The 25887-nt window shown below is 45.3% G+C and overlaps 1 protein-coding gene across 7 annotated transcripts in view; it reads right to left on the bottom strand.

Moving 5' to 3' along the window:
- The window catches only part of CHTF18 (chromosome transmission fidelity factor 18), a 39556-nt gene that overhangs the window by 9390 nt on the left and 4279 nt on the right, over positions 1–25887 (bottom strand). For all 7 annotated transcript variants that reach the window (XR_015729887.1, XR_015729889.1, XR_015729888.1 and 4 more), the window contains exons 3-15: positions 24976–25120; positions 24187–24379; positions 23951–24040; positions 19848–19900; positions 17529–17679; positions 11173–11385; positions 10256–10353; positions 9126–9249; positions 5118–5254; positions 3847–3940; positions 2850–2948; positions 2311–2441; positions 1039–1207 (exon numbers count right to left, since the gene is read on the bottom strand). Coding sequence is in view for 4 of the 7 variants with exons in the window: in XM_034420686.3 (XP_034276577.2) it covers positions 1039–1207; positions 2311–2441; positions 2850–2948; positions 3847–3940; positions 5118–5254; positions 9126–9249; positions 10256–10353; positions 11173–11385; positions 17529–17679; positions 19848–19900; positions 23951–24040; positions 24187–24379; positions 24976–25120 (1697 nt within the window). In the remaining 3 variants the exon portion in view is untranslated. The remainder of the gene's footprint in view (positions 1–1038; positions 1208–2310; positions 2442–2849; positions 2949–3846; positions 3941–5117; positions 5255–9125; positions 9250–10255; positions 10354–11172; positions 11386–17528; positions 17680–19847; positions 19901–23950; positions 24041–24186; positions 24380–24975; positions 25121–25887) is intronic.

Raw genomic sequence — 25887 nt, 5'->3', positions numbered from 1 at the left:
AATGAATGTCTGTGGTGGGTCAGCTGTGGTAGGGCTCTGTGGTGGAGCAGGCACAGCCATGTTCCCATGGTTAATTGCCCCATTCCAATCTAGACAGTGGTCCCTGTTCTCAATTGAGAATGGATAGCTGGATAGCTCAACAGACTAAAAGCCTGTTATTAACATTCAGCTGCCTGCAATTAGTTCGAATCTCCCCAGGCTCAAGGTTGACTCAGCCTTCCAACCTTTCTAAGGTAGGTAAATTGAGGATCCAGTTTGTGGGGGCAATAAGCTGACTTTGTATAAATATACAAAAGTATGAAGGCTATTGCTTAACGCATTGTAAGCCGCCCTGAGTCTCCGGAGAAGGGCGGCATATAAATCAAATTAAAAAAAAAAAAATTGCCACAAGTAGTCAAATTATTGCCACACAAGGTGGGATAAAAAGATGCAAACTCTGGTGCTGGTGTTCAAACATGTCTGGATTTCTAGATTCTGCAAGAGCTGAATTTGGTACTGTAAGAGCTTCTTTTTCATGTTCCCATAAAAGCAACTTATTTGAGCTCCATCCCTGAAGCATCTGTTGCTAACTCAAGGGAATATCCCCTCTCCAATAGAAAATGGAGTCATGTCTCTGAGCAGGAGACTGGCTGAACTGGAAGAGCACCTGGTCAACAGACAACAGGACGGCTTTGCATGGACTGAACTCAACAGGCCTTTCAAGATTGGGAAACCCCAGAAGAACTGTATTTATTGGTTGATTTTGTCTTTAGCCCTGAAAAATAAAAGGCCCCAAATTTTCCAAGATCACCACATAGTAGAGTTGGAAATCTCGCTCTATGATACCAGCCACTGAAAAATATCATTTTTTGGGGGGTGGGTCATGTTATTTCATGCTTTTTTATTTTTGTGAAATTTTTTAATAAATTTCTTTCTCTCTCTCTCTCTCTTTTGCCAAAGATGAATCAACAGAACTCTTTCAGCAACTAAACACAATTAGTGAGATGGGAGACAGGTTTGAACCGTGGAAATGAACTTAATCTAAATACTGGTAGGTACCTGGCTAAGTTTTTCATATTCCCCTGAAGAAACACTGAGGTGCAAAATGCGATGGAACTGCTGAGTGGAGGAACTGATGGCTGTCTGACCTGCGCCTCTGCCAAAGTCATCATCAGCTCCACTAAGAAGAAGGCTGGCTGGAAGGGAAGGGTCCGTTCCCAAGTTATTCCTTGGCAAGGAAAAGAAAGCAATAACACAGAGGTTGGTTTCTTTGGGAGGAGCAAAGAAGACAGTCAATGGGCATTTCGAGGTTATTTAAGCTAAGGGACCGATGAAGGGCAGTCCATCTCTTAAATAACGAATTGAATGCTTTACCTTAGTAAAGTGGGGAAGCTGGAAGAGAAACCCCAAAGCCCGTCCTCTGGATAATAAATGTTTGGATACAGAATTATCTGCTCCCCAAGCCTGGTAGCTGTGGCATGTTAATGTCTGGCCCCTCAATGGGAAAGTGCCCTCACACTGCACACCGAAGGAAGAACAGGGTTGTCTTGGCTTGAAGGATGCAGATCCAATTATCCGGTGACAGAATAAGCAACTTCCTTAATCATTTGTGACTCATTTAGAGCCAAGCTGTATCTAGCTTTCTTCAAATAGCATAATGAAGTGCATTCAATGTAATGATGTATATTTTGCTATTTTCCCTGCCAAAATGAAGTATTTAAAGGGCCTAAAGTCTCTCTGCACAAATGAGGATACCTGATAAATTCCTGTGCAATTTAACATATTGCAGCCTGCAAGCAGTTATCCCGTGCCATGCTGATTTAGGCACTTTTGTTTTAAAACTTCTGAGATCTGTATTGGACAGCTCTGGATACAAACTTGAAAAATTTCAGCAAAACCTGTTCCGTGGGCCTCAGAAACAATGATTAAGAAAGAATTTCAAAGTATTAAAAATTAAATGATGTTTCAGAGAATCAAGATTAAAAAAGCCAGTTTTGCAAATACAGCCAACTAAAAACTGGAGGCATGACTGGGTTTGCTTTGATCCATATGGATAATAAAATGCTACTCTTTCTGATGGTGGTGGTTATTTGTTCCCTGGCAGTAAAGGGTGATTTATATTGTGCATCTTCCACACTTACTCCAATTACCACCCTGGCAAGGTAGGTTGAGCTGGAAGAGCACACCTGGCTCAGGGCCACTTCACTGAGGTTGTAGGGCTGAAGAGGGTCTTTTTGGTCTCAAAGTCAAACTTCTTAACCAGCACACAATGGTTGCAATTGGTCTCCTCCTGTCTAGGCTGAGTGAGACACAAGAGCAATTCTTTCTCACCTCCACACTTTGGGCAGCTGGAAGATCTCCTGCCAGATGGAAAACAGCCCTTTGTTCTGGTCCTTTAAGCCAACCGTTGCAGTCTGAACTGTCCTCACATTCAGCTCTTTCTTTCCTTGGCTATACAGGAACTTGAATAAGAGGAGACTGGGTCACATGGGGTGGAGTGGAGAAGGGAAGGAAAGTGTCAGATTCTGATCATGACCAGTTTAGCTCAGGAAGAATCTGAGCGAGCAGAAGACGCCAAGTTCATCTGTCTGAGAATCTTTCACCAAATGGGCAAACTTCTCCTCCTTATGGATATGCAGCAAAGTTTGAGTTCTGCGTCTGTCTTTTAGAGCTGCCTATCTCGTTCTCAAGCAGCACATTTTTTATAATGACCCAACAGTATCACAATAATGAAGTGTTTATGCATAACCTTTTAAATATGAAGGTATGAACATGGTGATCAAATAATAATAGAACATTTGTATGGCATTAATCCCTGCTTTCAACTTACAAGATGGGGAAAAACGGGATCTGCCAACCATGCAACTAACCTGCAGAGTGTTAATACAAGAGCGAATGTCATTGTCGGTCTTCTCACACAATGCTGTGAGTGTCGCAATATCAGCTTTCATGCCCTGTAGGACAGCAATCTGAAATGCATAAGGATGGGCATTATACTGCTGCAAAGATGGCCTTGCATAGACAAAATGTATTAGCAACGTTGTTCTATTACAGTAATTAGCGTAAGAATAAGTAATTAGCAAAATCCTGACTATTGCTTAGAGCAAAAAACCTTTGGACCAGTATTGTTTTATCTAGCTTTTGAACATTAAGAATGACAGGTAAGTCAATCTTCTAAGATGGAGAGCCATCAATGAGACCTCCCTTCTGACATCACCGGCCACAGAAGGATCAAAGGATCTTCCTTCCATAGGATTAAACAAGCAGATAGGAACCAGATATATTCTGCAACTTGCAGAGACTAGGAAGTTTGCAGGCTAAAATGGAGAATAGTTTAACCAATTATTCCCACACTTTTCTGTACTGATAGTCCCAGACTTACAGCCATTCATTCAGTGACTCTTTAAAGTTACAATGGCACTGAAAAAAGTGACTTATGACCATTTTTCACACTTATGACTGTTGCAGCATCCCCACTGTCACATGATCAAAATTTGGATGCTTCACAACTGGTTCATATTTATGATGGCTGCAGCATCCCAGTGTCATGTGATGGCTTTTTATGACTTGACAAACAAGGTCAGTGGGGAAGCCAGATTCACTAAACGATGTTATTAATCTAACATTTGCAATGATTCACTTAACTGTGGGCAAGAAAGGTTAAAAAAATGGAGCAAAACTCACTTAAGAACAACCTCATTTAGCAACAGAAATGTTGGGCTCAATTGTGGTCGGAGGCTACCGGTACTGTCCTGGACAAAGGCCAAGCAGGCCTGTCTTTTGATGCTTACTGATACAATATTCTTACTGCAGAGGAAATGATCACAAAAAAGGAAATAAAAAACCCATGGGGTTGGGTGTGCTTGCCTCATGCAGCCTCTGGACCAGCCTAGATTGCAAAGTTGAAGGAAAGTGGAGAAGGAAAGCCTGCTGCTTCAAAGGCCGCAAAGCAGGGACGTATCTGGAAAACAGAAAGAAAAAATATCCACAAAGATATGAAAATATCCAGAACAGAGGAATGGCTGGTGACAATAACAGTATTTGAACAAATGGTAAAAACGACTTTAAATGTCTTAAGGAAAAGGCATTTGTGACTAGAAACTCCCTTATGGCCTTTTTGCGGAAAATGGAAAAAAATGAACTGGTTATTTATAGATTTGATGGTTAGAAAGGATAAAATATGGGAAGAAGGGAATCACAATGTAATGTTAAAGAGGAAGAACAGATGATAAACAGATGTTATCTGTTTATTCTTTTTTTTCTTTATTCATCACTTTTCTTTCTCTTTTTTATTTTTTATTTTTCTTAACGTTGTATTGTTTTTACCATGGCACAAAATTAATCAATAAAATGTGATAATCATAATCATAATAAAAAAAAAATAGAGCAGAAAAATTCAAATTGGTGTAACTGCAGATGTGAGGAGGTTGACCTGGGATCTGGGAGAAACAAGCAGCAGGCTACTCAGTGTGAAGCTGATGGGATGATCTAGGGCCAATTTTCTCTCAGCCCATCCTAATTCAAAGAGATGTTATGGGAACAAAATGTGTGTTATTGGGAGCCTCCTGAGGAAATATTTTTTTTTATTTGAGTCCATTTCTGACTCTTAGTGACTGCCTGGACTAGTCCTTGCAGGTTTCTTTGGCAAGGTTTTTCAGAAGTGGCTTGCCACTGCCTCTTTCTTAGGGCTGAGAGAAAACAACTGACCCAAGTTTCCCTGCTGGCTTTGCACTCCAGGTGGGATTAGAACTCACAGTCTCCCAGTTTCGAGTCTGCTGCCTTCACCAGGACACCAAACTGGCTCTCTAACCTAGAGGAAAATAGGGTACCAATACCGCAACAACCACCATCAGCACCACTTCCTCAGAATCACATCACTGAAAATGTTGCCCCAAGAACAAAGAAATTAGCAAGAAATCAGGGTGATTGGGCAATAGCAAGACCTCACATAAAATAAGGGAGGCGTTTGAAATAAAATGTTCAGACAACTTTAATAAATGGGAGAATAATCCTATCATGGTTAATTAGCCTTAAAAGTGTGCCAAGAATTTGATGAAAATCCCACTGTGCTTTGCTTCTTTTTTCTTGCACCCAGTGTGGGCTGATGTGCGTGCTCTCACGTATACTCAATCTCTTACTGGTCATTGCAAATGCAGATGACTGGCCGGAGCAGAAGCCCGCTTTGTCCTTTGCTTTTTGCCCCACTTGGTCGGTCTTCAGATTCTGCCATCCCAGGTTTCTGGTTGATTATGCTTAACAGCACATTGATAGATGCCTGAAAAGACAAAAGGGTGAAAATAATTGCAAGCATAGCACATGGGGCCAGAAAACTCTGAGAAGGGTCATCCTGAATCATTCTACTTGAACACTACATCATTAACCAGTCATATCTGTGGTAAATAAAGCCCCCCTCATTTGTGATCTGGTTCAGGAGGGGGGTGCGGACCTGGTAGGTATTACGAAGACCTGGTTGGGCCAGGAGGGGGGACCCCCTCATTGAGATATGCCCTCTGGGTTTCTATGCATTCCATCAACCGAAGTCCCAGGGGAGGGGCGGGGGGGGGTGGCGGTTCTTGTAAAGGAAGGTCTCGTTCCTAGGGAGGCCACTGTGCCTCAGATAGCCGGATGTGAGTCCTTCCTTGTGAAGTGGGGACATGGGGGACAGATGGGCTTGCTGATTACATACCTGGCTCCCTGCCACGTATCGGCTGCCCTGCCCGAGCTACTCAACATGATTGCCGAGGTGGGGGTGGAGACCCCTAGGTTTATGGTCATGGGGGAATTTAATCTGCCGTCCGTCGGCGTGATATCTGAGGTGGCCCGGGAGTTCATGGCTTCCATGACGGCCATGGACCTGACCCAACTAATTCACAGACGCACGCACATGGGAGGACACACTCTGGACTTGATTTTTGTCTCTGGGCAGTGGATGAATGATCTTGAGATAGGGGAGAGTGATTGAGCCCTTGTCATGGTCGGATCATTCCCTTCTTAGGCTTGACTTTCTAACCGCTACACCCCGCCGCAGGGAGGCGGAACAGACCAGATGGTTCCGCCCCAGGCGCCTGATGGATCCTGATAGGTTCCAGACGGAGCTTGGGCCACTTCCTGAGGCGCTGACTCATGGCTCAGCTGAGGAGTTGGTGGCCGCCTGGGATAGGGCGGCTGCTGACGCTTTGGACTGAGTCGTGCCTTTGCGGCCTCTGACCTGTCTGAGGAGCTGAGGGGGATGAAGCGCCAGAAAAGACGCCTAGAGAGCAGTTGGAGATCTAGTCGCTCCGAATCCGACCAAACACTGGTAAGATCTTATATTAAGACCTACCTAGTGGCGATAAAAGCGGCAAAATGCGATTATTTTGCCGCTCTTATCGCATCGGCAGATAACCGCCTGGCCGCCCTGTTTAGGGTGACCCGCTCCCTCCTCCACCTGGGAGCGCGGGAGGATCCCTTGCAGGGTCATGCTGAGGATTTTGTTCAGTATCTGCACGATAAAATCACTCAGATTCGGGAAGGCTTGGTCTCTGACTGGGTAGGTACAGGCGGGATGAGGGGTGCCAGTCTTGAGAATGTCATTTGGGATGAGTTCAATCCTGTTGCTCCCGAGGACGTGGACAGGATACTGGGGCGGCTGAACACAACCACATGTTTACTGGACCCGTGTCCCTCCTGGTTGGTGCTGGCCTCCCGGGAGGTTACGCGAGGCTGGCTCCAGGGGATTATCAACGCTTCCTTGAGGGAGGGTGTCTTGCCGTCCGCCTTGAAAGAGGCGGTGGTGAGGTCCCTCCTCAAGAAGCCTGCTCTGGACCCGGCTGTTTTGGCTAACTATCGTCCGGTCTCCAACCTTCCCTTCTTGGCGAAGGTTGTTGAGACTGTGGTGGCGCGACAGCTTCCTGGGTACAGCACGGAAACGGCATTGGTCGTGTTGGTGGATGATCTCTGGAGGGCTCGGGATAGGGGTTGCTCCTCTATCCTGGTCCTGTTAGATCTCTCAGCGGCTTTTGATACCATCGACCATGGTATCTTGCTGCACCGGTTGGAGGGGTTGGGAGTGGGGGGCACCGTTTTGCAGTGGTTCTCCTCCTATCTCTCTGACCGATCGCAGTCGGTGTTGGCAGGGGGGCAGAGGTCGACCCCAAAGCACCTCGTTTGTGGGGTGCCGCAAGGGTCAGTCCTCTCGCCCCTTCTGTTCAACATTTATGTGAACCCGCTGGGTGAGATCATCTGTGGCTTTGGGGTGGACTTCCATCAGTACGCTGATGATACGCAGCTGTACATCTCCACCCCAGGCCATCCCAATGATGCCCTTGAAGTGATATCCCGGTGCCTGGAGGCCATGCGGATCTGGATGGGGAATAACAGGCTTCGACTCAACCCTTCCAAGACTGAGTGGCTGTGGCTTCCGGCGTCCCGATATAGCCAGCTGGTGCCAATGCTGGCTATTGGGGGCGAATCATTGGCCCCCACGGAGAGGGCTCGCAACTTGGGCATCCTCCTGGATACACGGCTGTCTTTGGAAGAGCATATGACGGCCGTGGCCAGGGGGCTTTTCATCAGGTCCGCCTGATTCGCCAGTTGCGGCCCTTTCTGGATCAGGACTCCTTACGCACAGTCACTCAGGCGCTCGTCACTTCCTGCCTGGACTACTGCAATGCTCTCTACATGGGGCTCCCCTTGAGGAGCACCCGGAGGCTCCAACTGGTGCAGAATGCGGCCGCGCGGGGAATTATTGGAGCAAGAGGGCGCTCCCATGTGATGCCTCTCCTGCGCGAGCTGCATTGGCTTCCAGTGGTCTTCCGGGTGCGCTTCAAGGTGTTGGTCACCACCTTTAAAGCGCTCCATGGCATCGGACCTGGGTATTTGCGAGACCAGTACACTCCCACAGAGAGGGACTCCTCAGGGTGCCGTCAGCCAGGCAATGTCGGCTGGCGACCCCCAGGGGGAGGGCCTTCTCTGTGGCAGCACCTGCCCTCTGGAACGATTTGCCCCCGGAGATACGAAGGATACCAGATCTCTGGGCCTTTCGCCGTGCCCTAAAAACTTTTCTTTTCCATCAAGCAGGGCTGGCGTGAAACCCCCCACCTCCCTTTTAGCTCTTTTTAGCTTTTTAAGTGTAAATTGGGTTTTAATTGGATTGTTTTAAATTGTGGGCCAAAGCTGTATAATTCTTTTAATTGATTTTAAATTTTGTATTGGTATGTTTTTTATCCTTGGCTGTGCACCGCCCTGAGTCCAATAGGAGAAGGGCGGCATATAAATTGAATAAATAAATAAATAAATAAATAAATATCACAAGCAAGGAGGATGTAGACCTAAAGCTCCCCAGAGGATTTCCTACGCCACCGGACATGGAGACTAGTTCATCTGCCAGAGTTTCTATCCATAAAATCATAGGGTGAGAGGACCTTTAAGGTCTTCTAGTCCAATGCCTTGCCCAAGGCATACTATCTTGGATGAATGGTTGTCCACTCTTTTCTTGAAGACCTTCAGTGATGGAGCACCCACAACTCCAGGAGGCAATCTTCTCCATAGACCAATTGTTCTCACTGTCAGGAAATTTCTCTTTAGTTCTAGGTTGGATCTCTCTTTAACCAGCTTCCACCTATTACTTCTTGTCCTGCCCTCAGGTACTTTAGAGAATAAGTCCTCCATGCAATCCTTGACTAGACACATCTACTTCCCTCAGTCATCCATCATGTGGTTTAGCCTCCAGACCCCTAAACAAGTCATCTTTGTTGCTCTTCTCTGCAGTCCATCTAGGGTCTTAGCATTTGTTTTTTTATTGTGGTGACCAGAATTGGACAAAATTGTTAAAATATTTCTAAAAGACTGCAGAAAACATGCTTCACTGTTGCCTCTACTGTTCCTTTAACATATCTTAAAATGTTAATTTAAATTAAAATTATTTCAAAGGGACTCGAGAGAAAGTCAAGCTCTCTCACATCATTAGGGTTGACTCAGCCTTCTGCCCTTCCGAGGTTGGTAAAATGAGGACCCAGATTGTTGCAAGCAAGAGGCTGACTCTGTAAACCTCTAGAGAGGGCTGTAAAGCACTGTGAAGCGGTATATAAGTCTAAGTGCTATTGCTAAGTGCTATTAATTGCAGAATACAGAAGAACTGACTGATGAATCAGTTAAGATTCCCTTACCATTGGAGCACCGTCTATCTCATCAATGACCAAGCAGTTGGGCTTCTCATTGGCCCCCAGCACCGATTTCATCTGAGTGGCAGCCTCAATTTGTGTTTGGAAGATATCTGGGCTACGGTCGTCACTGAAATAAACATTCTGGGTTAAAGATAGTGAAGGAAGCTGCCACAACCTCAGGAAGAGGCCTCGCGTAGTGGTTGCCTCGTGAAGAGCCACGCTGGAGGCGCCTTGTCAGCAGCAGGAGTAAGAAGATGTTGAGCACAGGGCATGGAGTTCAGGGCAGCAAGCGCAGCTGTAGATGGGATGGCTACAGTTTTGCACCTGGTCCTGGGTCAGGGCAGCTGTGGCTTCCACTGCGGTGTTTGGGTGGGGCAGCTTTTCCCTTCTGTTACGTGAAAATCTTTCTAAGGGAAGTAATGCTGTGTTCCCTACTCTTCGGGTCTATGGCAGCCGGATCTCCAGAGTCCAGTTTGCAGCTTGCTTGCCCTCAGCTGCCATAGAAATGGGGAGGAGGGTTTTTTTGGCATTTGGGGTGGGGGAAGTGAGCTGGTGTGAAGTGTTCCCGTGAGAATTGGAAGGGAGGTTTGCACCCATCAACTGAGTGGAGTTCTTTGGGCTTTTCCGAGGCCAGCCATCCTGGGCCTCTGGAGGCACACAGCATCAGCTGAAGAGATTTTCCCACATCATATTGGAGGCTGATTGGTCTTTCTGGGCTGGACCCTGGAGGGAGGGGTTTGGGGTGACTTTCAATATGTAACTTTCAAGCAGATTTTCCCCAGATCTTGCCTTAATTTTGCTGCTCTCAGTTCACTGTTAGTAAAAATACCCCTTCTCTTAATCCATGGTTTTCTTTCTTAGGATTTGAATGGAGGCAGACCTGACAGGCTCTAGTTATCAACCTCAAAAGAGGAGAGTAGGTGCTCACATGGACACCTGGCAGACCTGAGGGAAGGCAATGCCTCAGTCAAATCAGATATCAACACATCACAGAAAAGAAAGAGAAGCCTGGGTTTCACTTGAGCTGTGTTTAGATTCATTTGTATATTAAGCGTGTTCCACCTCTCACCACTTTCTTGTCCAGCGGTTCTATTTGACTTCCTTAACGCTGAAAAAAGGGAACTACGACTTACCTGGCATTCATTTCCACCACATTATATCCAGCATGCTTTGCAATGACGTGAGCCAGAGTAGTCTTCCCCAAGCCAGGTGGTCCACAAAGGAGAGCAATCTACAGGCAGAACAAGTGATTTAGAGTCATTTTAAAGGGCCTCCGAAACTCATTGCTGCTTGGTATGGTATAAAAAGATCAATAGTACGGAGGGGAAAGGGTTGAATAAAGAAGCCTTTGTAGCCGTCTATGCCCAGGGGCATTACTCATATAGAGACAGATGGCGGGAGACGCATAAATACATCTGCAACAGGTGTGAATGTTGATATCACGTGCCCTAAACTGTCAGCTATCAATTTTTAGGGGGAAAGGTTTGTGGAACAATTTAAAATTTCCAAAAGAACAAATGGGTTGGCAGGAGGCAAAAAAGCAAAAAGTGGTGAGATGACAATGGAGAAGAATCTTTCATTTTATGTCAAAGTAGAGAATAAAAGAAAGCAGCATCCACCTCAATGGTGAGTTGCTCCTGGTTCGGTCCGGTTCTATAGAACCAGTAGTAAAATTGGCGGGAGGCTCCACCCACCCACCACGATGTCATCATGGGTGATCTGCGCATGCGCAGAAGCTTCTGTGCATGAGCAGAAGCGCTCGCTCGCTCCCGTTGCAAACCGGTATTAAAGGTAAGTAGAGCAGCAGTAAAATGTGCCAATAAGACAACACTGGATGTGCAAGCTTCCGTTTGATGCATATCTGAAAAAAACGCACTGGATCTGGAATTCAGATCTAACTTTTGACGTGAGTTCACCATTCCTTGGCAACTTTCAGCTTGCAAGACAGGAGTTCTTATCCAGAATGGATAAGCTTAAAATGATCTGACTAATCTGAAGTACAAGGTTATGCTTTCAACTGAGTCTTTGCCACAGTGACCGGCTTCCTCACCTTGAATTTTGGTCGATTGTGCTGGTCCAGTTCAGCCTCCAAGACCTCTTCTGTGACCTGTGCTTTGGTCTTCCACTTGGTTCCCTGGTCTCTGGAAGGCTTGGAAGGAAGATGGGTCCCGGAGTGCAGTGGGGTCTTCCTGCAGTGTTTCTCCTTTCCAAACACTAGCATATCCCACAGCTTCAGCCACTTCAGGAGGCACCGATTTGTGTACTGAAGTCAAAGGTGATGAAGGTGAAGTGGATGAAACTCCAGGGATACACAAATCACATTGTAAACCGGACCAAACTATTCAAGCAGGCGAACGTGACAGACCTCGTTTTGGTGGCTGCAAGTCGCCTGGAACCTTTTTACTCTTTCTACACTCAAAGGAAATTGGGGGGAAAAAATACACGGGACTCGTCCATCTTTCTGTCAGCAAGACAGTTTTCCAAAAACAGATCAGAAAGAGACCAATTCTGGCCTGTGAGATAAAAGGAGGATACCAACTAAGATATTATGCTGCCTGCAGGATGCTTCTCAAAACAGATATACACATAACACAGAAACAGCCTGAAAGTCTACACAAATGCACATGCAGAAGACATTACTTGTTACCCAGAAAAAAAACTAGAGCCTTCCAGTCATCACTGCTAGTGAAAGCCTTGGAAGGAAATGGCAGGCTAGGCATATCTCATTTAAATTTGATGTGTGATTCAAAACTGTCTGCTTTAACAACTAGAAAACCATCTGGTTCACCTGTGACATTGCAATCAGTAGTGTTTTCTTTGTTCTGGGAGCTCTGCAAAGCTCTGAAGAAACAATTTCCTACTGAAGCAAATGTAAATGTAGTCCATTTACATTTTTCTTTCGGTTCTGAATGTACATTATCTACATTAGTGATTCCCACTCTGGGAAATTTCAGCTCCCAGAATTCTCAACAGTGGCCATGCCGGCTACACTCACATTGCCTAAATGGGAGAATGTTGGTCTAAATATTTAATAACTGCAAGAAACTTAAGTAGGAGGAAGAAAAATGGTGATGAGGAAACACCTCCTGTAATGAGCTCTCTTGGAGCGGCTGCTTCTATTGCTTTATTTTACACTATTCCATTTTGCTTTTACTTTGCTCCAGTTTTTTAATCTTAATTTTTAAAATTCGTTACCACTTGCCAGAATCTTCTGCAGAGGTTGTATTCAGCTGGTTTGGACCGGTTCGGGTGAACAGGTGGCAATTTTTTAAAACTAGTTCGGAGAACCGGCAAATACCACCTCTGGCTGGCCCCTCCTCCACCTACCCCGCCCCACCCAGTCACTCATATCGCCCGCCATTGCTAGCCTGCCTTCCGCCGTAGCCCTGATCTCCCTGGGTGAGTGAGCCTGCAAGCAAGCCCCAGTCGAATCAACTCCCGGGCTGGCCTAGGCTGCCGCAAGCCCTGGTTGAGTGCCGACTCCCAGGCCGGCCTAGGCTGCTGCCTCGGGGTTGACACGGTGAGACTCAGCCGCTTTTTGGACCTGGCTCTTATCATCCTTCCACCCACATGCTGACTACCCGCTCGCCTTCCGCTTCAAGTCAGAGGACGCGCCAGTCCCTGGCTCAGGCCTTCCTTGGGGCCTCTGCCCGCATGCCACCCGCTCGCCCTCCACCTCTGGTCAGGGGATGCACCAGTCCCTGGCTCTGTCCTTCCCCAGGGCCTCTGCCTGCATGCCGCCCACTTGCCCTCTGCCTCGGGTCAGGGGACACCCCAGTCTCTGGCTCTGTCCTTCCCTGGGCCTCCACCCGCATGCTGCCTGCTCACCCTCCACCTCGCTCACCTTCTGAAGGACTGCCGGGGGGGGGGGGGGAACGGGGACGGACACATGGCAAGGCTCAGCCACCTTTTGCGAGAAGCCTCCAGTACTTTTCGGCACGAGAAGCCTCCAGCTGTTGCTGCCAGCTCGGTTCTGGCTGGCAAACAGGTGGCGGCTGGAGGTTTCTTGCGCCAAGAGGCGGTGGCTGCAGGCTTCTCACACTGAAAACTACCGGCTGAAAAAGAGGCCTGAAGTCCCATTGCCACCACCCTGTTCTTCACACCGGCTGCACACACGCACCCCATTGCCTGCCGGTGCTGCTCATGGCCAGACCCATGAGCAGGAGAACAGCCTGCTGCGGCAGAGGGACTTGCCCATGCACTGTCTCCTCGCAGAAGGTCCTGGCGCCATGAGGTGTGTGCTTGCTGTGTGTATGTTTGAGGCCGAGAAGGAGGAGAAAACTTGGCTTCCCTGCTTGGAAGGCAGCCACCGCAGTCTGTCCCTTTAAGGTACTTTGACATGGGGGGGGGGGGCAGGGGGACCATAAAGCTGCCTTCCGAGCAGCTCTGCTGCGAAGGGGGGCAGGGGCAGGGGGACCATAAAGCTGCCTTCCGAGCAGCTCTGCTGCGAAGGGGGGCAGAAACGTTTGGCCTTGGCTTCTCCTCCTCCTTGGGCATACACACAGGGCAAACTCGCACACATCTCATGGTGCCAGAACCTTCTGCGAGGAGACAGCATGTGTGCGAGTCCCTCTGGTGCCGTGAGATGTGTGCCTGTTTGCTCTGCGTGTATGAGGGTGAGAAGGAGGAGAGAAGCAGTCAGGTTGAATGGTGTTTCTCTCTGCTGCTGCACTTTCCGGATGGTACTTACAGTGCGGCGGCATTCAAACTGGCTGCTTCTCTCCTCGTCGGCCTCAAACATACACACAGAGCAAACACATACACATGTCCGGAGGGACTCGCCCACACACAGTCTCCTCGCAGAAGGCCCCGGCACCATGAGATATGTGCGTGTTTGCTCTGTTCTGCCACTCAATGACACTTCTTTGCGCTTGCTGGCTTAAGATCGCTACCCCCATAACCATCACTGCTCTGCTCCAACCTTCCCTATAGCCCATCAGTCTTATGTGCTAAACCGTCAACATATATGCTCGGGATCCTCTCCAAAAGGCACCACCTGCACCAATAGCCACTTTTATATTCCCTCTGCTGCTTCTGCCTCGTTTTGTCGGAACAGCCTTCCTTTACTCAGGTTCTCCACACTTTTTACCTGGCCAACTTCATTTTCTTCCCTCGCTATTTCTGCATTTTCTTAAAAACAAATAATGGACTACTCTGCTAATTCTTGCCTTTCAGACCCTGGAACAGGCTGCCAGGTTTCTGCTTACTTTGCAACCTTTCCGCTTTTCTTACCAAAGCTTTTGAATTAGATGCGTCCCCTTTAAGACAACCCAAGCTCCACTGCTGGCTTCCTCTCACAGTTTTTAAAATCATCATTCCAATGATCTCGCTTCCGTTTAAAGATAAAAGCTGCGGGGGCTGTTGGGAAGTGTAGTTCTGATTCTGAGCCGAAGGTAGTAAATTGTACAGATAAAGTTTCATCTCTGTGTTTTGGTTTTCATGTGTCTTATTAATCCACATTTGGGATTTTGCTTAGTTACTAAATATACTGCTTGAGAGCATAAACCAGCGCTTTCCATTTTGTTGTTTTCCCATTTCTTGGCCTACAGAATTAAATCCTGTTTACACATCTTTCACTTATTCTGCTAGTTGATATTAAAACCATACTTGTCGCACTCGATACAAATAGGAAATCTACCATCCCAATTTTTTTTAGGACTTAAGAGATCGGATTTGGAATATAAACAAACATCTACAGAAATTAAACAGCAAACCTATGTCCTTACAGTAATTGAAAGTAAATGCTGTGGAAAATTGTCAAATTTCTGAGTAAATCTCAATCAAAGGAAGCAAGGAATAAATTTGCAACCCCATATATTAGAGAAGGAAATGTACTAAAACGAATGCCAGAGCAGGTGGCCATTTAAATCAGGCTTCTTGATAAACACTGCAACTACCTGCGTACATTTTTACATTGTTTTCCTAGGCTATTGGGGAATTGTATTCATGGAAGAAGAGAGCTATATTTTATGTTGGAAGCAGTCTTCTCAGCAATTCTCTTATTTAGAGAGGAGCTGAGCATTTTTATTCTGCCAACCCTCTCAGTTGCCTGCATGGGTTTCCATGTAATTCCTAATCTTAAAAAAAAAAGCTGGTACTTAAACATAGACTGAGTTGAAATAAACTGATTCTCTATACAATGCATAAGGAAACATTTTACTTTAGAATGAACACGGGGATATATTTATGTAGGAGTGACTAGTAACATATAGTGCATGTTGTGATTACGACTATGCATGAAGAAAAAAAGCATTATCTGTAAATGCTCATAGGAGAGATTTGGTGTGTTGGATCCTATTTCAAATAAAAAGCATATTGCACAATTTGTTTCAGAAATGTCACTGGAATAATCTGAATTCTGCATCCTAGCCCCAAATCTCATAATCAAAAGCATTCTATTATAAAGTCACTTTAATTGATAATTTCCTTTTTGAGTACTTTCATTTTATTCCAAACTTCAGTTCTATCATTATTTCCTATTAATTACAATAGTAATGTTGTAATATAGTAGTTACAATAATTTATTTTGATTCAAGACTATCTTTAGCTTAAAGCTTTGAATACATTACAGCATAACCTTTTGTAGACTATAACCAACTTTATTAGATGTATAAAATATTATAATAGTTTAAGACATGGGTGTCCAATCTTTTGGCTTGCCTAGGCCACATTAAGAAAATGTGGGCCACATATATAATATGGTGAATGTATATAAATAACAAACTTCCTTTATTGTTTAATATTATATCAAGGGGCCGTATTACTAGCTGTCCAGGGCCATATGTGGGCTGTGGGCTGCAGGTTGAGCACACTTGTTTAAGAGAATGGGATGGAAAAAAAGAAAAACAAGGAGTGAGGCGAATGGATTGTTGGTAGGTGTAATGATAGTAACTTTATTAACAGTAGCCGCTATGGTTATCATAAGGTCAGTGAAAGAATATATTGGAACCATAGAATCATAGGGCTGAAAGGGACCCTCCCCCCCCCACCCCAGCCTCCTTTTGCCAGCATTAGGCAGGCAGGTTTGGCAGGCAGTCAGCCCAAGGGTGGGGGCGGTGGGGAGAGGGGGCGCGAGAGGTATGTAGAAAATCACCTTGTCTCTGCAGCATTGGTCAGGTGACTGAGTTGGCGTGCCCAACTCGATGTCACTCACAGCAAGGTGACGCCCCAACCTTGCCATGAGTGACGTCGAGCTGGCCATGCCCAGTCACATGACCCCACCAAGCCACGCCCACAGAACTGGTAGTAAAAAATTTGAATCCCACCACTGATCTTCTGACACATATAGCAATCAGACCGAAGGACACAAACACACTGAACATGTGAAGGAGGAAGAAAAGGCAGGCTATCATTCTGCCTTTTCATGTACCTGCTTCATCCAACCTCTTAAATAGCTGGAAGTCAAGCAATTCTGTCCAAGCAAGCAAATTAGGTCTGTGAGTAATGCGGCTCCTCCCCTGGATACAGTGGTTCCTTTGTACTCAACTGCCTTGAAATTAATCAAATTTGGTATTCAACGCATTTTGATGTGAAAATTTGGCTCCCAGTATTCTTTTGCTTGGTACTCCATGCACAAGATAGAACCTGTCGGTATTGCTGCTTTGTGGCTCACTATGTTATTCCTTTTGGGAAACATTGTTTGGTACTCATCATGCCTCCTGGAATCAATTAAGGATGAGTACCGAGGTACTACTGTACTTTAGAACGGGATCTCCCGGGAGAGATCGAAAGCCAACAATTTAGAGATCTGTCTTCATCTTTATAAGAGGACATTCTCCTCCTCTCCCCACCTGCCCCCCACAGCCCCAGCTATAAGAATACACTCACATATATGTTATGTGGAAGGCTACCTTACCTTACGGTTTCCATCGTCTGGCACTCCAGAGACACTAAATGGGGTGCTGCAGGTTTCCAACTGCTCTCCCAAATATATAACTGCAATCTCCATATTGTGGGAAGCAAACATACTCATTGCATCTACCCCTACTACACCTTTCAATCTGAGAAACTCAACTGGGAGCTTCCTACCTAGATCAACTTGAGGTCAGCTGCTGGGATAATATTACTTGATCATTTCATTATTTGTTATATCCCAATACTCTGTACTACTTTATTTGATATGGTCTTTAGTCTAATCACTAAACTAAACTAAACACATGAAACCTAAAGGAAATATGCAATTCGACAAAAATACCGGGCTTCTCCTGGAGAACAGTACATTCAACTAACCTTGTTGCACTACGACGTGTCTAGAGATGCAACACTGCCAGACATCCACCCGCCCACGCCTATTAGGCTGACCAGCATAGCCCATGGTGAGCAGTATAGAACTGTAGTCTCAAAAGATATGCAGAGCATCCAGCTACCCACTCCTGACCTCTAGGATACTCAGAAGGAAATACTTACATCATCACTGAGCAACTCCACGTAGCGTCTGGGAGTGAACTGGTCAACCCAGAGAGAGTGCTGGGCAGATGCTTCTGCTTCCAATCTGTCCCTGCTTTCTTCTTCCCCATCAGGCCCAGGGGCTTCATCTTGAGTTTCCTCAGCCTCCAGTCTGCAAGAAGGAGAATCTGGCTGAAAAAAAGGGTCTGGGAAAAGTTCAATGTCAAATTGAGGGAACTCCGCTCTAGATTGGCTGTTAAAAGGGGTTTAAAGCCAATTTTTCTGTATCTCAAGTTTTAATCTGGTCAGTTAATTTTTGCTTTTATCAAAAACAACTTTGAAATTCTGGAATTTGGTGCTATAAAATACAGAAAAGAAAAAACACTATCTTCAATCTGTATAACCTTATCAAATTAAGGTATCTCATTTTGCATAATGGATCCTTATCTTTCTAATCAAGACAAAGAACAGAGCAGCTGATTCGACAACCTTGCAGACTCCTTTTGTTTTCAGAGGTTTTAACCCAAGTGTTCAAGCAGTTTCCAAGTCAAGGAAATCCTGTGAACCTGTGCTTCTAAAAATAAGGAAGAGGTATTAAGGACAGTTTCTGATTTTTGCACAGCTGTGGTTAAAGCAAGAAGCATACCTCTGAATGTTCCAGCACTGTCCAAGAAATCTCCCATTAAAACTAATAAAAAGAAAACCTAATTTCAGCGTAATCTCATAAAGCTGAATTTCTTTCAAAGGGGGAAACACGTATTTCCCACAGCAAGGAAAAAAAGTAGAGATGATTAAATTGATTTTATTATTCAAAGAAAAGAACATATCTAATTTTGTTTCCATTTGGAAACCACTTCTGGATATTTTTTTTAGACTAGAATATTCTTTATTGACTAAATGTGATTGGACACACAAGAAATTTGTCTCCGGCGCATAAACTCAAGAATACATATAAGCAACAAAGTGGTAAATCATAAGATATAATTATAAATCATAATATACAACCAACTAGTGATAGTCCCAAGATACCGTAATAGGAAAGGTGAGAAGGATAATAGTAATACAATCCTACTACGTGATTAGGTATCCTTAGACATAGGACAGCACTGAGAGAATTAGGTGTTCAGCAGAGTGATGGCACAAGGGAAAAAACTGACCCTGTGTCTAGTTGTTTTGGCATGCAATGCCCTATAGCAGCGTTCTGACAGTAGGAGTTGAAATAGTTTATGTCCAGGATGTGAGGGGTCTGTAAATATTTTCTCAGCCCTCTTTCTGGTTTGTGCAGTATACAGATCTTCAATGGAAGGCAGGCTGGTTGTGATGGTTTTTTTCTGCAGTCCTAACTATCTGCTGAAGTCTGTACTTGTCCTATTTAGTTGCTATACCAAACTAAACAATTACTGAAGCACAAATGACAGACTCAATAATTCCTTTGTAGAATTATTGGGTTGTCTGTCATTTGTACTTCTCACTGTTTGGTTTGCCACAGCACTGTTTCGTTTCCTCACGTGTGATGAGGAAAAAAATGAAACTTTGGTTTTGCTGACTAGATAGGGTTGTTATAGAAATGGCTAGTTGTGCAAAAGTTGAGGCTGTAATGTTATCTTAGTACCTTTTTTTCTTTTACCCCTTCTACCCCACACTTTTTCCTTTCCCCTCTTTCTTCCCCTACTTTCCAATAATTTTCATTTTCTTTGTATTTTATATTCTGATTAAGTAATAAAAAATTTAAAGCAGGATTTGTTTACCCCATAGACTGCCTGGTGAAAGTACTGATGACTTCCTGGAATGCTTGTCATCCTTTTGGTCTAGCCAGAGCTCTGGGATTTCCTCTTGAGTCTCTTATCCTAATCATCTACCCTTTCCTTGAGATCACCCCAGTTGAAGCTGTTCAGGTTTTAATATAATATTTAATATAACACTTATTTGAAGCATCATGGAACATATTGTGTGAATTCAAAAAGTCACTCCCAAGTTAGGTATCCCTAGGGTAACTAACAGCCTGAAAAGTCAAGCATGAGTTTGGTAGTTCAGTAAAAGTGTCTGAAGTTACTGAAAAAGTAACTTTCCTTCTCAAGCTTAGAATTAATTTACATATTTAAAAAAGTAAAAAAGAGGAAAGCTACTATCAAAGACACTAACCTGTGAAACTAAAAGCACCACTTAAATACTCAATAACTTTCACTATATTGTGGTGTTCTCTAGAAGTGACAGGAGTTGAGAGCCCAAAATAGCTGGAAGGCATCAGGTCATGAAAGCAGAGTGTCTGCGATACAGACCAAGGATCTCACTTGGCAAAGGGATTCCCTGGACCACCAGAAGAATGGCTATGAAGCTTACCTGCTCAAAACTTCCATCAGCTGCTCTGAAGACTCAAGGATCTGCTTCTGGCGCTGAAATACAGAGGATAAAAAACTACATGTGAAAAGTGAAAACTCAAATCACTTACAAAATAAGAAATTGAGAGACTTATCCTCCATGATCAAAATGCCACGTCTTCATCATAGAATAGAATTGGTTATCCAACAGGGATCTCATCTAGATAATATAGGAATAATAGTTTCCTATGGCTGAATTTGTATGCAGCAAAAGCTCTGTGTGTTCCTTTGGCCACCACATTTGGAAACTTCTTGTATGAAGCCATATATCTTTGGTGTAAAATCTGATTGCAAGGTATTAGTTAATAAAGACAATTTGAATTGTGGCTCCAGGCTTGTTCCAAGTGCCCCCAGTTCAGATGTAATAGAAAAATCAGATTTAAGGGTCAAATGGATGCACCAGGGCATCTGCAGCTATTTTTTCTAAGGAAAAGCAATCATGTCACAATAATTGAATATACATTTGTTTAGTAAAATACTGATCTCCAAAATAATTGGGAAATACAAATTGTAACTTTTGTAGATTTGAAATATTAATTTTGCAAATACAATAGCTTTACTTTATACTTATACTGGAGAAATTTTCTGGGATAGTAATTGGGGAATCAATTTTACAAAATTCAAATAACTTTTACATATAAATTTGCATAAATAGACTGCAACAATCACATTTATTGTCAATAAGTAAATTCTGCAGATTCATCATCTGATACAATTTTCAATTATATGTAATTTTGGGTAAGCAACTTGGCTAAACAAAAGCCAATTAAATTACATTTTTATCCTTAGTAAGTCTTATTAAAAAAGAGAATTTCTCATCATTCTTGGGTGGAGAGCCAAGAACATTAACATACCAAGTAGAATCCTCTACTTGGCAATAGGATTAATGGTCACCTGATGGGGAACATCTTATTACCAGTTTTTTAACACTGGTTATAGGATATTTGCTTAAAATCAAAAGGTTCCACAATCTGAAAAAGTTTGAAAATATCTGCAGTGTTTCTTAACCTCAGTGAAGTAGAAATGGGGACCACACGAAGTCCTCTTGGGCTGCACGTTGAATTTTTTAAAATAAAACTTTCTTCTATTTTTATTGAGAGGGAAAAAGAACTAAGAACTGACATATATAAAAAGGAACTTTAAAATGAGAAATGTTTTGTGTCAGAGTATGCATATCCATAGACTGGAATAGATCAGCCAATGAATAGGCATAGCAACTAAATCCGCCAATGGGGACTTTAGATAGACATGGTAACAGGTCAGCCATTGGGGCTGTTTAGAAACAGAAACTTAAGTAAGAAGTCTGGGCAATGGCTTAGCCCTGTAGCTTTCAGCTCTGAGTCTGATTCTGTGCTGAGAACTATCTTGTGATAGTGGTAGCAATGATTAGTTAGTCCTATGCTCAAGCCTCCAAAATTCCTGAACATGGAGAATATCAAGCTCAGGACCACTGCAAGGATTCGCCGGCGCGAATGTCCATGCTGGATGCTGCCTGGAGCTTGAGGCTGGCAGGAGGAGGAGGAGGAGTGGCAGCGGCAGACCGTTTGTGCCGGCAAAGTTTGGTGCAGGAACCCAAAACGGGGCACGGGGGGTATGTGCGGGTGGAGGTAGCAGTGCCTTGGTCCCGCCATTTTCGCCTCTGAGTGCGCGGCCTCTGCCGCCCTGTCTGGGCTCCTCCCCGCTGGGAGCCGCCGGCCAAACAGGTGGGGCTGGCAGGTCTTTGGCGGACCAGCAGCTGGTGAGGGTGGGGGGAATGGGTTGCCTGCGCAGGTGACCCCCATGGCCGCCATCAAAGCAGGGCTGAGAATCCCTCTTGGCTCACTCTGCCAGCTGCATGTGTCCCCTGGACTGTGGGCGTCGCCACCTTCCCCTGCAGTGGCCGGAGAGCACGGCTCGGCAGTGGGGGTTAGGCGGGGGTGCTGTGCCACCTGCAGTTGGGCCCGTCACCTGGCCTCCGCCATGTCTGCCACTGTGCCCCCGGCCGAGCCAATGCCAGAGTAGCAGTGGGCAGGGCAGCCAGCCGCCGTTCTGCTCCTTCTCAGCATTGGCTCAGGGTCACAACTGCAAAACATGTCCAGAGTCAAGAGGGGACTTTGAGACAGGACACGACTGTGGTCCTCCTTGGCTTGCAATAGATGGCTTGAGTGAGGCACAAGAAGCTGAAGCTGGTAGAAGTGGCTGCTGAGCGCAGGGGGGGGGGGGTGTCCTTGGGACACGGAGAAGCCAGTTGGGTTTGGATCGCGGGATGCTGAAAAGTTAACCTTCCGACTCTGGGTGCAGATCCCACCCAGCAGTGCCTGGATGGACGGGCATGGCGGAGGTCAGGCGAAGGGCCTAACCGCAGATGGTGTGGCACCCACACTGCAGGGGGTGCTCTCGAGCTGCCGCAGGGGGAGGTGGTGACGCACACAATCCAGGGGGCACGTGTGCCCAGCAGAGCGAGCCAAGAGGGTTTCTCGGCCCTGCTTTGATGGCGGCCATGGGGTCACCTGCACAGGCAGCCCATCCCCCCCTCCCTCACTGGTTGCTGGTCCACCAAAGCCCCGCCAGCCACATCTGCTCAGCCTGCAGCCAGTCCTGGAGCCCAGGAACATGGGCCAGTCCTGGAGTCTGGGAAAGGCTCGGATGAGGGCTCTGCGTCAGGGGCAGAGAAAGGGCCATCTGGGAGGTACATGCTGCCTCCAGAGCCAGACCTCAGCAAGGCAGAGGAACAGGGGGAGCCTGTTCCCAGTGCGCGCATGCGCAGAGCTGCCAGAAGGCAAGAACAGTTAAAACAAAAGGGACAACTCAAGAGAAGGGCTTGGAGATGACTGGCCCCTCCCATAAGACTTAAAAGAGGAGCAAAGGCACTTGGGTCTTTGCAGGAAGCAATGTTGTTAATTCTGTTCAGTTTAAAGTCTGACGCTCTGTTTGATTCTGGATTCCGTGTGGCTTTGCCAATTAGGTCTCTGGCAGCATGTCAAGACAGATAAAGGTGAGTGATTATCAGCCTTATCCTGAAGGACTCGTTACAACTATTTGGGACTCATCTGTGAATTAACAGAATTCACAGCTGTTGCAATAAAAGAGGTTTTTGGGACGACTCGTCTGTTTTACTGACTCAGGAAGCCTAAGTCAGAACACTGACACCTTTCCCTTACAGGCTATGAATGAAACAGGCCTGTGTCATCTGTGCTCTGAGCGTTGTACATCCTCAGCTTCCATTGCTGCTGCTTCCTCACGCCCAGCCCCCACCAAACCCCATCCCTCCTGCTTTTAACTCAAGCTGGCTACCAAGATTTCAAAGTTTTGGAGTTACTGATTAATCTTAATTTCATTTCTTATCTCTTTATTTGACTGTATACAGTATATTGCTCAGAATACCTAGATTAGAATGAATTACAAAACCTGCAAATAAATCTTAAAATAGATACGCTAATCTCAGGTTAATTATTATAATTAAACGGATTTGAATTTATACACTAATTAAAAAAAAAGTTACTGTCATAGCTGCCATTCTGCTAGCCAAGCATTGACAGCTGACAGCCTGACATTAGCAGGGGGAGTGGGGGGGGGGGAGGAGAGGATTGGAATGCAGGGAGGAATTAGGGGATGGATGGAAACCAAGCTGTGTCGGCCCAAAGAGCAAGAAGCACCAGCCAGCCCACGGTCACCATTAGTATGCAGAACTGGAAAGACCACAAACTGAAGGTTTGTTACCCAAGCAATATCCAAGCACCCAATTGGATATTACTTGATAACGGGGGATGACAGGGTAAAAAGAAGTTAATTGTATTGCTTGCGTGTGAAAACACCAGATCCAGCTTCGTTACTTCTGTAACCACTTAAGCTTTACTAAAGTATACTCTTGGTGAAACAATGGGCCAGGAGTCTGTCTTTACTAGATGACTGAGTGGGACAGTTGACATTAAGCTGGATCTGGCATTTTCATGTGCAAACAATACAAACTGCTGCATCTTTCCCAAAAGCTGATGCAAAAGCCAGATGAACCAGGCAGGGGGGGGGATGAAACATAGGCAGGATTTTGCTTTGGGGGAAGGGGAGGGCAGTAGAGAAGAAATGTACCTCTTCCATTACTTGTTCTTTTAGGTAGGCAAATGGGACACCCAGAAGGTGAAGTGGTCTCTGTCTCTTCGAACTAACAGAGCTGGCAAACTGAAAAACCAGGAAAAGCATTCCAATGAGTATAACAAGCCTAGCAGGATGTGACCCACCCCCCACCTGTCCCTCCACATTCCTGGCAAGCGGAAGAAGACCACAGTGAGTTTGCACAAAAACTCAAGCCCTTCTTCAATTGGTACCTCCATTGCCATGCCATCCTCCTTCACAACCATGAAGACTCGTGTGCCATTAGTAGAGGTCACATTGATGTAGTCTTGCAGGATGGGTGGACGTTTGAGGATCTTTCCAGATTCCTCCTTTCCTGGAGGCGTGGCATGCAGCAGGACTATGTCACTTATTTCCTCCTGATCTGCGACATCAGGTCTTGGATTCCTACCCAATTATATAGTAGGGAAAGAACAGCTCTTAGCAAAGCTTTGAAAAGGCAGCTGAGGGAAAAGTCAGGCTTCCTCAAACTAGTGGCTCCCAGACTGTAACTCATCTGGTTTGTGATGAGAAGCAATGTAGTTTCAACTATCTGGAAAAGACATGCCCTGTGCCAAAGGGAACCATATTTCACAACCTTATTTATAACTCCTCTTCCTTAAGTAATGTGCTCCCAGACCCTTCTCCTGCTGCCCACTAACCTCCCTCAGTTTTGGACTACCAAACCTGGATTGCAAAATGGCGGACAACTACTAGATGACAGTCATTATGGCTTTCTGTACCTGTCCCCTGCCATCTAATAGTCAACAGTAGTTCAGTGTAGTAGCCTATCAATAGCTCAAATCCTATCAATGTCCTATGTCAAAAAAATATTTTGATGGAAAAAGGCATCAATTACACTATTGTTATTGTCTGGGATGCCTTTGGAACTTACAAATGTCCAACTGGAATGATGGAAAACTGGGGAAGCTCCTCACACTTCCTACGAGGGCAGATCTGGTATCATTCAAATCCCTGTGTTTTGTTAGTCTTGATGAACTAACCTTTCATCCAGGTATTCAGACAGGTCATTTGAAGAAAGAGTTGGTGCTGAACTATCCTGCGGTGAGTCTTCAGAGACAATTCTGTTGAGCTGCCCAAAGTCCAGCCTTTTCACAGCTTCAAGTCGCCGTCGCTTTGGTTTCGGTGCTGTCAGAATGCCAGGGAGCAGAGAAGGAACAGCTGTTTTATTTGTAAAGGGGTCTTCCTCAACCTGGTACTCTCCAGCAGGGTGGGACTTCAACCCATATAATTCCATTCAGCCAGTTGAGAACTTTTTGTTCATAAGTCAAATAGATTTTCCACATTTTGTCACTTTCCAGGGATAAAATCTCTGCAAGGCTTAAGGATTCGAATATTTTGGCCTTGTCCATGTTTGGACAATCATCACCCCACTGGCCATGCCCCTGCAGTCCCCAACCAAGAAAAGCTACCCATCCCTGGTTTAGATTTCTATCTCCTGCCACAGAATCTGAACCTCTTCTGAGAACCTTTATTTTTTATTTGTTTGCTACCCATTTCACTGTGTTCACTCTAGGTGACTCACAACAAAACGGAGAAATAAAAAGTGTAAATATAACAATAGCAAATTCTAATGGAATAGAATAAACAATGAAAAAGAAAACGAGGATACAGCGATAGGACAGTAAGAGACGGAGAGGGAGGGAAGTGGGAATGAGAGGGAGGTGGGGTTTGCTATCAATCAAATGCTACTCCCTCACTGAGTCCCCATTTTCTTCCAAAGGTAAATTCCAACAATTCCCAAGGTCATTTTACTGAGACTTTGGCTGTGACCTTTTCAGTAGCTGTACCAGATTCCTGGATCTCCCTTTTGAGAGTACCCTGTCTCTCTTCTTTACTGGCAGCTTCCCTAAAATTGGAAAGACCCTTTATTTTCAGAATGTTAGAAATGCTTG

This window comes from Pantherophis guttatus, chromosome 14 (genome assembly GCF_059756535.1).
Source record: "Pantherophis guttatus breed Tessera chromosome 14, ASM5975653v1, whole genome shotgun sequence".
NCBI lineage: Eukaryota > Metazoa > Chordata > Lepidosauria > Squamata > Colubridae > Pantherophis > Pantherophis guttatus.
This window is presented reverse-complemented; position numbering and strand designations above follow the sequence as displayed.